General features: G+C 39.0%; 1 protein-coding gene across 1 annotated transcript in view; it reads right to left on the reverse strand.

Moving 5' to 3' along the window:
* The window catches only part of ARMC3 (armadillo repeat containing 3), a 61,064-nt gene that overhangs the window by 12,915 nt on the left and 33,631 nt on the right, over window positions 1-14,518 (reverse strand). Inside the window, exons 12-13 of the mRNA XM_032182314.1 lie at window positions 2,453-2,702; window positions 1,287-1,423 (exon numbers count right to left, since the gene is read on the reverse strand). Coding sequence (XP_032038205.1) covers window positions 1,287-1,423; window positions 2,453-2,702 — 387 coding nt within the window. The remainder of the gene's footprint in view (window positions 1-1,286; window positions 1,424-2,452; window positions 2,703-14,518) is intronic.

Consider the following 14,518-nt stretch of genomic DNA (forward strand, 5'->3'; position numbering starts at 1 on the left):
ATAACATGAAGTAGTGCCTGACTGGTTGAAAAACTACACTTAATGTATTATTATCAATAATATGCTGTCAAACTGGAAGGACACATAAATTAGAGTCCTACTCTGATACTGTCACAAAGAAAGGATTAAATAAGAACAGTGCTCTATGCAAGATAGGGAAAATAATTACTGAGTTTTATTTGATGGTGGTATGACCTCAGCTGAAGTACCTCATCCAGGCTGGGAGACAGCACTTCAACATGGCATAAATAAATGAGGGAAATTCAGAGATGTGTGACAAAATGATACCAGATTTCAAAACAATCTTCAATGTTTTTACTTTGTCATGAAAAGGAAATTGAGAAAGGGCCAGGGAACATGAGAAAATTCAGTAAGTTAAAAAAGCAAACAAACTGCTATAAAAAGGTGGTTATTCAATCCCACTGAAATTAGGACAAGATGCAATTGGATGGAATTACCACAAGGGACATTCAGAATTTGAAAAACCCTTCTAATTGCAAGGATACTTCAGCACCCAAACAGGTTACCTCAGGATGTTACGAAACCCCTTTACAATTGCACTGAATGAGCAAAAATTTTTCAGTGCACCTGACTCAGTTCCAGGGGGCACACAGATAGCATCCCCTTTGAGGGCGGACCTACATTTTTAAGGTGAATGCAGAATTCCCTGACGGGTGGGTTGCAAGGAGCTGTGCAGTAACCAAAGGACTGTCCAGCAGAGGGAGCAGGGCAATTACATATATTTTACTCTAACAATAAAAGTGTCACCCTGTATAACAGACCTGTGACATAATTCTTACAGCTAAAACAGCTTTTCTAATTCAGATATTAATATATGGAACTTGGAGTTTCTAAGAAGGAATAGAACAGATTCTCTTTTACATGGCAGTTCAGCAAGCCAGCAGCTAACCAGACATAAACAATTTGCTGTGCATTGAATTTAGCCTGAAACCTTAATTTCGATTTCATATATATGAGGAACTTGCAGTCCCTAATTTTAATGGATATAACCACACCTTTGATATAAAGTGTAACTCAGTCACAGGAACAATAAACATTTTTATAACTCTAGATAGTTCTTTCTTCAGACTTCTACTTTTTCTTAAGATTTCTGTAACTTTAAATCAGTGCCATTTCAACTGCAACATCGGTAGTACAAAAGTAGTTTCTGCTTGCCAAAAAGCATAGCTTAACTTTGTCATTCTGCTATAAATGCATAAAGACCAACTTATCAGAGTTCTCTCGTTAAAATCTTTCCTCTGCCCCTTGATACTATTTCTACTCACCCCAGCCTGCACAGTTCGACAGCGGTGAGTTCATCACTTGCACAGACCATAACAGCCCAACAGGCATTTCTTCTGACTTCTTTGTTTTTGGAATGCAGCAGCTCAACAAGTGGTCCCAGTCCACCTGCATTTCTTAACTACAAAAACACAAAGACATTGCTGCTGACACAACTCATCTATTCCATCCCAGCAAGAACAGCGTATCAAATTCTCCATCCAAAGCACTCAAGCCTTGTAGACAAGCAAGGCTGGGCTGGCAGAAAGACATTTATAGGAATTCTCTGCTCCTCTGAACCTTGTGCAGGCTGGAGCTGAAGAGAGCTTCGGAGTGGTTCAAGACCCACATCTCCTCTGGCTCTGGCTTGCTTTTCAGTTATTAGGTTGCGGTGCAGAAACTGAAAAGACCATGCAACCCAAGACTGCCATGGAGAGTTATCCAGCTCTTTTCTGCATTCTGCTGCCTCCTAGCAACTAATTTACATCACAAAATATTTGAATTTGTATTGTACTGTATGCATGACAATCTTATTAACATCCTATTCTCTTGTGTGCCACAGTATCTTTCCTATACATGCTGGAGGAAATATTGCTCATTTGGATTTCTGAAGAGAAAAACATTTTAAGAACAGTGAAAGAGGTAGATTGATTATCTATGCCCCTTATTCATGTCCTAATTAACAGCTTTGACCCTTGAGAAATCTCTAGCTTATGATCTATGAATGCACACAGCACAGTCCTTATTTATGAAAAGAAAATAATATGACCATTGATAAACAGTGAAAAGTTCAACTTGCTGGATGCTACTGATCAAGGGATTAATTATATTTTGAATTTTGTTTGTATTACATTTACTCCACTCGCATCCAGTATCTCATAAATCAAAGTCAGGCATTGCCATTTGGGCCTTGAAAGCAGACAGCAATAAAACACTGAGGGAGAGTAAAGAGAACTTCTCATCTTCAAAATACAGCCTTCAGTTGCAGCTGAAAGAGTTGCAGAAATAAACCTTCATGCTTAATGCTCATAAACATAGATTAAGATATAGCCACAGCTGAAGCTTCACTGGAATCTGTATAGCATGAATTTGTGCAAGCTTGGTAAGTGTGACACAAACCTCAGGATTCAGAACTGTTATAAACAACCGTGGCCTTGAAGAGGGCTTTTACCTCAGCTCTGGCATCAGCATCACAACCCAAGGCAGCCACGAGGAGCGCGGCTCTGCTTTGCACTTGGCTGTTGGTTGAGCGCAGCGGCTCCGCGAGAGCACTCATGGCCCCGTGGCTCTGAATGCTTAGGCGTAAGGGTTCTTGCATGGCCATGTTTGTCAGCACTGCAGCAGCATTAGCAACAGCTCCATCCCTCTGAGCATTCAGGGTTTTTACTAGTGGCTCAATTCCTTCAGCCTCAGCAACTGTGCTAGTAAAATAAAGAAGAAAAAAATCTTAGTTATTTTAGGACCATTTTTTCCTCTTATTGTGTTACGTGTACCAACTAAATTAGCCTTACGTTTCAAGAAGAACTTAAATTTTTGCTTACCTACAATAAATTGAAAGAGTGATGTTTATATCTAAATTACAATTTGAAATTGAAACTAAAAACTGAATTGTGAAAGCCCTCCTTCTGATGCCTTCCCTAGGTCTGACCCACAGTGTGAAGCTCAAGAGGCACAACCTAGGCAGGCAAACCAAGGCACACACCTATGGATTCTTTCTGAGGTTTTGGATGTTGTGCATCTTTTCAAAGATGCTGAAATTCTCTATCTTTAGTTCCAGCCAAATGCCTCTTCAGAGTCTTATCAGCCTTCCTTATAATAATTCTAGCACATTTTCTAATGAGGATTTTAGTGCACAGAGTATCACGTTGCTGCTCTTTTTGCTGTCTCCTTAAATTTCCATGCTAGGATATGTGGGTGGCATAAACACAGCACAGCAAGCTTCTGCCACTCTTACTGAGTAGGTCTATGTGGTGTGGTTCAGTGCAATGCAGAAATTACTGAGCTGGCTTTATACAAGCAGATTTAGACGGGAGTACAGCAGAGACACCAGCACCAAGCTCAGGGCTGGCTATGACTGTGGCTCCACATCACCAGGAGACCCAGCTTAAATATTCCCTCTGCCCCCAGATGACCACTGCAGCCTGTGGCTGAAGGCTGCTGTTGCAGCCATGTTTTAAGCAGCAAATAAAACAGGGGGAAGAGCACTGGGGTTTTTGTAAGGACCCCTTCGTAGAGCTAGGTAGGAGAACAGGCAGGCTGAAGCAGCAGTAGCGAGGAAGTGGTACCTTTAGGCAGGAGGCAGCAGAAGGTGCAGGCAGCTGCACTACTGGAAGACACGTTTGGAGGGCTTAAATGTGACGTGCTGCAGAACTAATAGTCTTGTGTGGCTACAGCTCAGTCCCAGCAGAGGGAACTGGCCTATAAGCACCTCATCTTAGCACTGCTGTTCTGCTTCTGGCAGTCACCTGAAGAGTGCCTTTTTAAAAAAAAAGAAAACCAACCTCATATTTAATACCCAGGATAAATAATATATTCAAAAGCAGCTGGTGACGTGGCTTATAATGACAGTAAATTCTTGACTACAACCGATGCAGACCCTGAAGAGAGAACCTGGATCTGGCTGAGGGGAAACTACCATGCTCTGACAAATGTGAATCTGCCGTGCTGAACAGGAACACGCTCCTGTTACCACCTCATTATGTATTCCTTGGATTCCTTGCCATAGGCAAAAGAGACTGCTGGTACAAATAGAGTTTACTTTCTTCAAACACCATAAGATATTCCATAACTTCAGACTCTTGTTAACCTTCTTGCCAAGGCTTTGCTTTCTGCTCAAGAACAGGCACTTATTTCTTTCTCTGCATCATCTTACGTCTATATCATCTTACGTTCGTTTCAGGGGTATTCTTTCCAACGTTACTATAAACCAGCATGCTATAAAAATTGAATTGTCTTCCTTCTGGGTTTGTATATAAAATTTGATCAAATGATTTGAGGCATATGTCGAATTTACTGTCTGCTCTTCGTAATTTTACATTGGGCTCATCTGTTTGTTAAACAAAAGTTGGCAATATTGTTAGCAAAGGAAATGCACAGATGGCAATTTGAATTTCCCTTGCAACTGCTTTTTTCATACCACCTCTTTAGTACATTTTTTCTATATCAAAAACTTAACAAACTCCCCCACCTCTATCCAAGCATATCTGAGCTCTTAAAGCACAGAAGAGCACGCAGTCTTTATAAGCTTTGCTGACTTCCTGGCAACACGTTAAGCGGAGAAATCTGGATGTGAAAAATCTTGCTTTTACTGGAACAGCTTCTTACCAAAAATCTAATTAATCTTTTGGTAAATTTTACAATTACAAAGTAAACACAAGCTTAAAAGTATAGCATAGGCAAGAAAGAGCTACACTCTCAAAAACCGTCAAGGCATTGATAAAACAAAAACACCTCAGGGATGCTGGTGGTCACTCACTTCTGCAAAGGAGATACAAAGCAGAGTACATGGCAAGCCCTGCCTTATAATCGCATTACATGGCAACATAATGCAGATCTTACTGTGAACTGATCTTAGGGTAAGTATCTCCAAACCACGCTTGCAGAGAGGGGGGGTGCAGATACTCCTGCGCAGACCTGGAATGAATCAGCAGAGATCAGCAGGGTTTCTTGGGTTGATCTCTGAACCTTGGCTCCAAGGTGGTGGCAGCTGCAGGCAGGGCTCGAAGACGTGTATAAGGAAGGCTGTCAGGCAAGTGGCAGTCCCCAGTACGGAAAAACACGCAAAAAGCAGCAATCCAGGGACTGACATTGTGTAGGGTTATTAGCTGGGGTGCAGTGTAAAGGTATAGGGCTAGTTGGGTGTTGGCTAACTAATCCTCCTGCAGCACCAGTAACTTTAATGCAAGCACTTCAGGATCTGGTCAGAAGTGAATCCAGGTTTCCAGATATCCTGCACTGTGCTCCTCAGAGCACTCATGGTTAGTTGGATTGCTGCATATCTGGGTGTCCTCCCCTTCATTCCCTGCTTGACCAGATTTTGAAGAGCTGAAAATGTACTTTTTTTTTTTTTTTTCACTTAGGTAAGGCCACAGCATTTCTAGGTTTTCCTGTTAATAGATATTGTCTTTTCTTCTCTCCCAGTATTTTATCCAGATTTCCAGCTCCAGTAGTTCTGTAGCTCTATCCAGGCTGCTTTATAGGAAGAAATCTTGTACACGACTGCATGTAAGGATCAGCTATACAGCACACAGACCACAGCTTTTCAGGAAAGTATCACATTTGGAGCATGTGTATCAATGACACAATGTACATACACCCATGCAAAGTGAGGGAGAGACTCACCATACATGCACACAGTAAGGTACATCCACAAGCTATCATACTTACAGCATTGCACAGTATGTACACACATACCTTATCCAGAAAACAACCAAACAAGCAGCTTTTTCTGTATAGGGAATGCACAGAAATTGCAGTAGTCCCAGGATGCATGGGACAGAGGCGCTGTTCATGAATTGCATCCTTGTCTCACAGGTGTAACACATCCAGCACTCCTCCAAAGGCTCAACCTACTATTCCTGCACTACACCCAAGCGCACGTGGATTCTCCCACAGGAAATCCTACTCAACACGCAGTGCCTATCACACTGCTTCCAGGATGACACCCAGAACGGGGCCGTGCAGCCGACCACATTAGAAGCAGATTTACTGCAATCTGCATAAAGCCCGCGAGTACACAGGTACTTAACAAAAGAGCAAGGTGCCAGCCCCTTGCGCGTTTGGAGCTGACCTCGGCGAGGTACAGAGCACAGCCAATTTTCTCAAGTGCCACTCAACTTCAGAAAGATTGAGAAGCACTGCTTCCGAAGATCATACATATTTATTTCAGCCCTGCATTCTACCTCCGCGCGGATTCATTCTGAATCGCAGCCTCGTGGCTGCAGTTTAATCAAGTAGCACAATGGATCACACGGCAACAAGAACTCCTGTTAGAAGTGACAACAGCAGGTAATAAGAAGGGAAAGTAACCAATACCTTCAGGGATATGATTTAAAGAGAGGCTGGAACACCTGAGGGAAACACTGTGTCACCGCCACCCACAGCCACAGAGCTCCAGCTGCTAACGAGACAGCAGTGCCTGACCTCCAAAGGGAACCGAACAAATTAATACAAATAAGTTTTTAAGGTGCTGAAACACTACAACAGTAAGACCAAAGTATGGAGGTTGTTCCCTTCCATCTTGGCAGTTATGCACTCTGCAGTTTTTCAATGACAAGGAAAGAAAAGTCAGAGCAAGAAGCTTCCACCAGCACTGGCTTTGCCCAGCGTAGGTGGTGGTAGCCTCTCCCTGCCCGCAGAACACATTCCTTCTGCCTCAGACAGATCCTGCTGGGGTGGCACACTTCATCAGTGCTACCAATACAGGACTACCTCTTCAAAGGAAGAAGTGAGCGGTGGTCCAGCTGAAAAAAATAGATGCACTATTATATAGAAAGTATTCTACGATAGCAATAGAGTTCTTTCTGATGCGAAAAAGAGTAAATTACATACATCCTCATTTTATTGTTTGTTTTTGTTGTTTTTTTTTTCTTCATGTGGTGTAGAGACCCAAAATACATCAAATCAGAGAAAAGATGATGGAAAGGAAGACAGTGACAAGGGAAAAAAAAAAAAGGATGTCACATTTGCAACATCAGTTTCTTTGAGAAGTGGAAGCTGACTATCTGAATCACAAACAAGAAACTCAGACAAGGTAGGTCTAGGCTTAAGTTAAAGTTAAAATAATTTGAATGTTATGATACAGAAATGCATGGTTATGATCATAAGGGCGCCTAACCTCACAGGGCTAGGCATTAACCTGAACCAGGGTGTACAGTACAATTCTGATGACATTTGGATTGTTTCAAATGAGTACATACAAGAATAGCTAAAATACTTTTCTCACATGGCATTGGAAAGGCAAACATTACATATTCAGATACTAAAAATTTATCTTAAATGAGTAATTTTAAATATACATGATAGCATAAGTTATTAAGATATTTACTTGAAAATTCTCTAAAAGATCTCTCAGGACTCAATGAATAAATGCTGAGAGTTTGAGAAAAAGAAATGTTTTGTTCACTGTTTTTATTGCAAAATTCATTTCAAAGTAGACAATAATATTGTTAACAAAAGTTTCACAACACAAACTGTTTTTAAACAGTTAAGCTGTAGATGCATATTAATTTCACTTAACTGAGTATTTCATTGTTTTAATTGTCTGGGGTGCAATAGGAAAGCTCAGGCACTGGTAGAGTGTTGTGTAAACAACCAGTAAAAATCAGAATAAAACTACAGATTTTTTTTAGGACAGTAAGCTCTCTGGGGCAAGAACCATCTCTTTGTTAGCATCACATCAAACCTAATAGCTCTGCTCCCCGATTAAGCCTCCCAGCCATGGCAAGAAAGGCAACGGATTATTGACTTCCTCAGTGCATAGGGATGGGTCCAGCCAGCATTTCTTCCTGAAGAGAAGGTTCAGCATAATGGAGAGAGAATAATGTTCAAAGAACCTCTGAAACCACCGAGACCACCCCTCCAAACCCCAAAGTAGGCAACCTCACGTGGAGCAGAGACAGAGGGGAAGAGCTGTGGTGCAGCTTCACATCACTGTTTGCTCTGGGTTGTGCTTAATTAACACTTGTGAGATTGACAAGTCATAAAAAACATAAAGTATATTCATATCTGCTCCTTCTACCTCTACTGAACATAAATTGGCTTGTACTAAATTTTATTTTTGATTCTGTTCTATTCCTTTCTCCCTTTCTTGACTAAGGAAAGATTTAATAGAATTTTTGCTCAGAAAAGAATTAAAATTTTCCTCCTCACAAAAGCCATTGGACTCCTTATGGACTTCATTTTCTGAATACATTTGCAACTGCATGTTTAATTTCTGTGCAAAATTACTGTGATTGTGTGTGAGGTGCTTAGCTAGCCATTTATGCATGTGCATATCTCATTTTCATACATAATTGCATGTAAATTATGCATAAGAATTATGCATCTAATTACACACACATTTTTTTAAATCAACTCTGTGTTAAATCGCATGACTTCTTTTTCACACAAGACGTTTTTGATCCAGCTCTATTACATAATTTCTGTCTGTAAAGCAACTTCAGAGGCTGAAAAAGAACATCACAACCAGAAGTTGAAAAAAACTCAAGAAATACATTCCTTTTTGTTCCTTAAACGTATTGGTTTGTTAATTCTTTATTTACCTTCTTATGCCATTTGAATAATCACATACAGTAAATGTCTTCTGCATTTACCAAAAATCTCACTTTACAATTTAGATATTTTCATAAGCAATGACTGTTTTATATAGTCACTCTTATTTTATTTAATGACTATCATTACTTCTGCTTTCTTCACTATTCAAGGGAAACTAATGTCAGTATGTTTATTCCAAGTAAGAGAATCTAGCACATGGGAATCTTATCTACAATCTGGGGACCCTTTGTACTACAATAAAAATATTGATTATATCAGCAAACAAAATTCATTTTTCATTTTGGGAACAGAGCCCTCCATTCCTATTTTTTAATGGCAAGTACCTTGTTAAAATATCAACAAACCTAAAACTCAATAAACCTCACGGTCTGGAAGCAATCAAACCTTAAACTGTCTGGGCTAGCAGAGGCCGTGATATCTGACTCTCACTGAGCGAGACACCGATATTTTCTAAAATCTGACGTTGAATTCAGCTGACAGAGTTACAAAGATCTCACTTCCCAAACTCCAGTATAGCTAATTTGGATTTGAAATATTACAGAGGCATTGGTAATGAACTGGTAATGATTCTGTTCATGGTATCTGAGCCTTTCAATTATAATATTTTTTGCAGTCTTTATAAAGAAGTCCTGACACTTCTGCTGTTAGAAGAAGGGCTTGAAATTCAGAAAAAGCAAGCCTTTTTGTCCCTTAAAAATCCCACGTAGCTTCAGCCAGGATAAGCTCATGAAAAAGATACTATCCCCCCTCTTTTTTTTTTTCTGATTCAAAAGTCAGTGCATGCAAAAAATCAATAACGCAGCACAAATGTTGAGAGTCTGTAATCCACATTGTCAAAAAAGCAAAATAACAGAGAACATTCAGGAGCTGCCGGAGCAGCTATATCATGGTGTAATGAAAGGAAAGAAAGAGCCTGAGCAGGGTCCACACAACTCATCTGAACACAGGGACCGAGCCACCAGTGGCTCCTCTCCATCTTCGGAAGCAGCAGATGAGGAGGACAACAAAGCTGTGCCAAGTCAGCCTCCACAAATAGCACTTGGGCTGTGAAACTTGAGCCCATCTTTCATTTCTGGATAAGTCTTTTTTGGACAACTGCTAACTTATCTCAAGTGGCAGCAATCTGTTTTGCCCTGCTAAAGGTTCAAGCATTTAGGATGATTCAAAGTGGATAAACTATTACACCATTTTCTTATCTCATCTCTAAGGAACTACACATACACTACTACATTAAGATAACTTTCTATGCTGCACGTCTAAAGGTTTAAAGCCACTTGGAAAGCTTAATTTAATTCCCTTGTGTGTATGATGCCCTCTAATTAGATAACATGCCCCAGTCAGTGCACAGGTTAAATTCACAGCAACACGGAAGTTTGCATGATCAGAACTGCTACTTCCTTCTGTATGATTTTGTCCTAGATTAAAGTAAGTTCAAGCATATACTTTAATAATTTGTATTTAATTAGATTTGTAATATATAAACAGCTACAAAGAAAATGTGCATGCAAAACCATCGACAGACTTGCCAGAAATGTACTCAAACGTAAGATAACCCTTGTCACATTTAATTCATAAAAAGCATAATTCATCTCAGTGTGTACCACCGAATGTCATCATAGGGATACACACACAAGAGAAATCAGCATATTTGTACCACATCATAAAATGTAGGATGTTTTTTTGTTTTGTTTTGTTTTCCCTGGGCTTAGGAGTCTTCATCCAGGAGGGATCCAGTCTCATCTGATCCCACAGAAATCTACCTTGTGAAGTTACAGGTGAAAACACAGATGCTCTGAAGGAAACTCCAAACTAAGCTAAGACAAAATGGATCATATTGCAAGGCTTTGAGGGTAGGAGAGTATAAACAGCCCCAAAGATTTTGTTCTATTCCACAAGGCAAAACTTCTATTTAGTGTCTGCAATTTGGAAGCATTCTATTTTCTATCTGAAACCGATACCTCATAAGCCTCAGGATGCTGTGACGTGAGATTCGTGTTAGAGATTTGTGTTAGACCAATGTGGAGCATTGGTCTCTGTTTTCAATATAACCCCTGAAAGCAACACAGTTAAAAATAAATCAACCAGGAAAATACATAAATGTATTATTATCATCATCATCATCATTATTATTTTGTGAAAAATGAGCTGTACCAGGAACAAAATGCAGTCTTCAGAGAAACGTTACCATATACCCACACCTTCACAAATCTAGGAGAGAACAGCAGCTGGCTGAGTGAAACACCTGTCAGCGGGGGATGATTTAGGGTACTATCCACAAGTTGTGCATCAGTCATCTGATGCGTTTCTGCATGACATCGCTGCATCAGGCATTGATTCAGCTTTTATGCTAAGGGAGAAATCTGCTATAAAACACTTGCAGTTTTCAATCAAGTCAATACGTTACTTGTAAGGAGAAGCTTGTGAGATCTTGGGTAATGACCATGCTGTCTTTTCTGTTTAGAAAGTACCTATCACACTACAGATATACGGTGAGAGAAAGTCAAACCAGGAATCTATTCATGGCATGAGTTAACTGGATGTATTTGTATAGGGCTCTGCAGAACGGCTGGTAATGTAAAAATAACAACTCAAACCACAAAACCCAACAAAATCCCTTTTCATTGCGGAATAATAGCTCAAAAATGTAATTCTGTCACTAGGGGTCAGTATTAAAACATATTACCTTTATTCAATACAGTTAGAGGAATTCCATTGTTGATTTCCTCCTTCAGCAACACAAACTTATGTTGAACCATAAAAAAGACAAAACCTCTATTATGGATTATTGCCTATTTCTGTTTTAAAATTTAACACTCACATGCTAGACATTTTTTTATATTCTCATAAGTTAACACATTCATGAAATACTGACTCTTCAATTTTCATCCATTTACATGAATTAGTACCCATTGACAGTCTTGAAAAAGAAAATTGATAATTAAGTTTTCCATTTTCTAAGAGGCAAGATTACTACCTAATGATATTACTACTTAATGGTAATAATCATTACTTTTTAATGATATAAACAACAGCTGAAATGTAAGGAAACTGGACAGTCTTTAAATTGAGTCCTTGACAGACAGACTCTTCTCAAAAATAATAAAAATCTCTTGTGGATAATGATAATCTCCCTTTAAGAGGGTGAGACTCTCACTACAGGTGAGCCCTATCCACTCATAAGAGACTAAGGATGTATTTTGGGTCGTTAGATCAGGATATGAATTTCAGTTTGGAATAGATGCAAAACCCACTGAAGTCAAGGGAGAAACTAATTTTCTCCTCACTGGGCATTGCCCCTAAGCAATGAGTTCCCAACCTATGTTCCTGTTCCAAGCCTACTCCCAAATCGTGGAAATCTTCATACATCTCACAAAGCACACATTCAGATGCTGTAATAATGCCTATAAATGCCTATACGGACATAATTTTCCTGCTGTAAACAGGTCCAGAGATTCCTCTGAAGGATTCAAGAATTAGAAAATGAAGTAACATCAAGCTTGCTGACTTTGCAGTTTTTGGGATGATATTTTATTATCTTGAGTCCGGATAGGATTCTTAGAAATATGTAACATGACACTAATTATAAACTCCCGGAGAAATATTCTGCCAGATCGTCAGGCTGTCGGGTACCACAATTTCCTGCAGTACTGAGTACAGATGAACAATATTCATCCCTTTCCTTCTTCCCCCAGACCAAACCGAGTGCTATCGATTTTGCATTTAAAATACACAATTAAAGACCAATATTATTGAGGCTGATAATTGATTTTCATGTTCACTAGAAAGCTGAAAATTTTCATGTTTTTCTTTAGTGGTAACTCCAGTAGATGCCCACAATTCAGCCACTGGCAGATTTATGAGGCCAGCTACTAGAAATGGCATTTGTGCTAAGACAATACTGAAGAAAATGGTTGGCCAAATTAACTAATGCCTAACTAGTATATTTGAGATCTTATTTCTATGTGTTACTTCTAACCAATATCATGCTTATATTTAACATGGTTAGATTACCCCAAATACATGATGAGAAAAAGTAATTGGTTATACTTTAAACAAGAAAATATCGGCAGAGGAAAAATTAAAACGTTTGTTCTGTAGCTAGTTGTGTAACACAGAACAACTTGTTTTTCTGTCCAATAGATGGCACTGCTGTTTCTTTATTTGTGTTTAATTCTTCAATTTGCGCATAATGCACATTACTGGAGTGACTGTGCCTACATTTCCTGATGCCTGGACACATCAAAAATGGACAGATTTCATAGACTATAAAATGGCATTCAGCCATCCAAATAACTGTATACAGTTTTCAACAATGCAAGTTAGTGTTCTGGATTTAAAAAATGTAAAGTGGATGCAAATACCTAGTTGAATACAATTCTTTTCTTCCCAGAAGCAGGCAAACAGAAACAAATTCTGGCACATATCTGAAGGATGGCCTCGGAGCTATGCGCATAGTAACATCCCCAAACCATTTCTTTACCATATGTTAGAGTAAGTACACGGGATTCTAAACTGCAGCATACTTCACAATTTTATTTTTATTTACCCAACTATTTTCAGGTTAACACTTTATTATCAGTATACAGAACGGCTTCAATTCTCTCATGCTTTATGATAAAATTCAGATAAAAGCATCATCAGAGGGCATTTTACTACTGTATCTTTTTCTATGTGCTACTGAAGCATGACCACATCAGTTATGCAACAAAAGCTTAAATGATGGAATATTTTTAAAGTTATTTGCAGTAATTTTTATGTATCCTGGTGGATATCATATTGAAAATCTATGTTTTCCAGTACGCCTGAAAACTCAAATTGTTGGTATTGGATTCATGTTCTCTTCTGCTCTAGACCTTTGGTTAAAATACTGCGAGGGCTGGAGTCATTGATTAATTTATTTACTTTTGCCAAATAACAGTTGCTTGGGGACTGGTGTGAAATGACAAGCTGGTCTCTGTCCCGTACATTGTGAACAGGTGTTCTAATTACAAAACCTCCACCATATTTGACACCTTTATTAGCTGTCTCAGTTGAGAAACAAAGGATTGATTGGGCAAGGGTACAGAACTAGCCTTTCATTGCTGTGGGGAAGCACCTAGAGGTCAAGGTTAATATACATTAGTGGGGGGCAGTATTGCCCATTGCCTGTGCTGCTCTTGTGTTATTAATCAATGGAAGACTTTATCCTAATGAGCTGGCTGGAGTGGGAGCCTTAATTACACGTTTCTTTTAACTTGTATTTTCTTCCATATTATATGAGAAGCAAGCAACGTTACTTGATCAAATATTCCTAAGAACTACAAATCTCTGGCAAAAATAGCAGTTTTGTCCCGTTTACATTCTGTAATATATATTGTGCACAAAGAAAGGGCAAGCTACTCTTCCTTCAATTAATATTAACACATGCAAAAACAGGCACTAAATGAAATGTGGCAGAACACACATATGAGTTCAACAAGATTGAATTTTATGTTCTGGCTGGTAAATAATGAAAACATATTTACAGTAAATAGTCTTCCCCTCTACTATAGCCATTTTCTTGTTCTTGCCATATAAGGCCTTCCTCATACTACTAGCTTTATGATTTAATATTCTTGGAGGGTTTTTAACAAGAATCTAATACATAGCCAATAAAAGGGCACTAGTCTCATTAGTCCCATTTGGGACCAGAATATTGTCAACATAATTACACAGCAAGGTCACATCATTATAAAAGTGTATCAGCATGTTCATTATATATACACTTATTTTCAGTGGTTTACAAGGCATACACACAAAATACTCCAGAATGAAATATGATTATGGTAACTCAATCTGGGATTCATTTTTTCCAAACTAATTTTTTTTTCTTAATTACACAAATGTAGAATACATATGGGCCAGATAGTCAGTCAGTGGGCTGGAACTACACCAATTTGTATCAGCCAAGGGTCCAGTTCTATATATTCATTTGTAGATCCTA

The sequence above is a fragment of the Aythya fuligula genome, chromosome 2 (genome assembly GCF_009819795.1).
Source record: "Aythya fuligula isolate bAytFul2 chromosome 2, bAytFul2.pri, whole genome shotgun sequence".
Taxonomy (NCBI): domain Eukaryota; kingdom Metazoa; phylum Chordata; class Aves; order Anseriformes; family Anatidae; genus Aythya; species Aythya fuligula.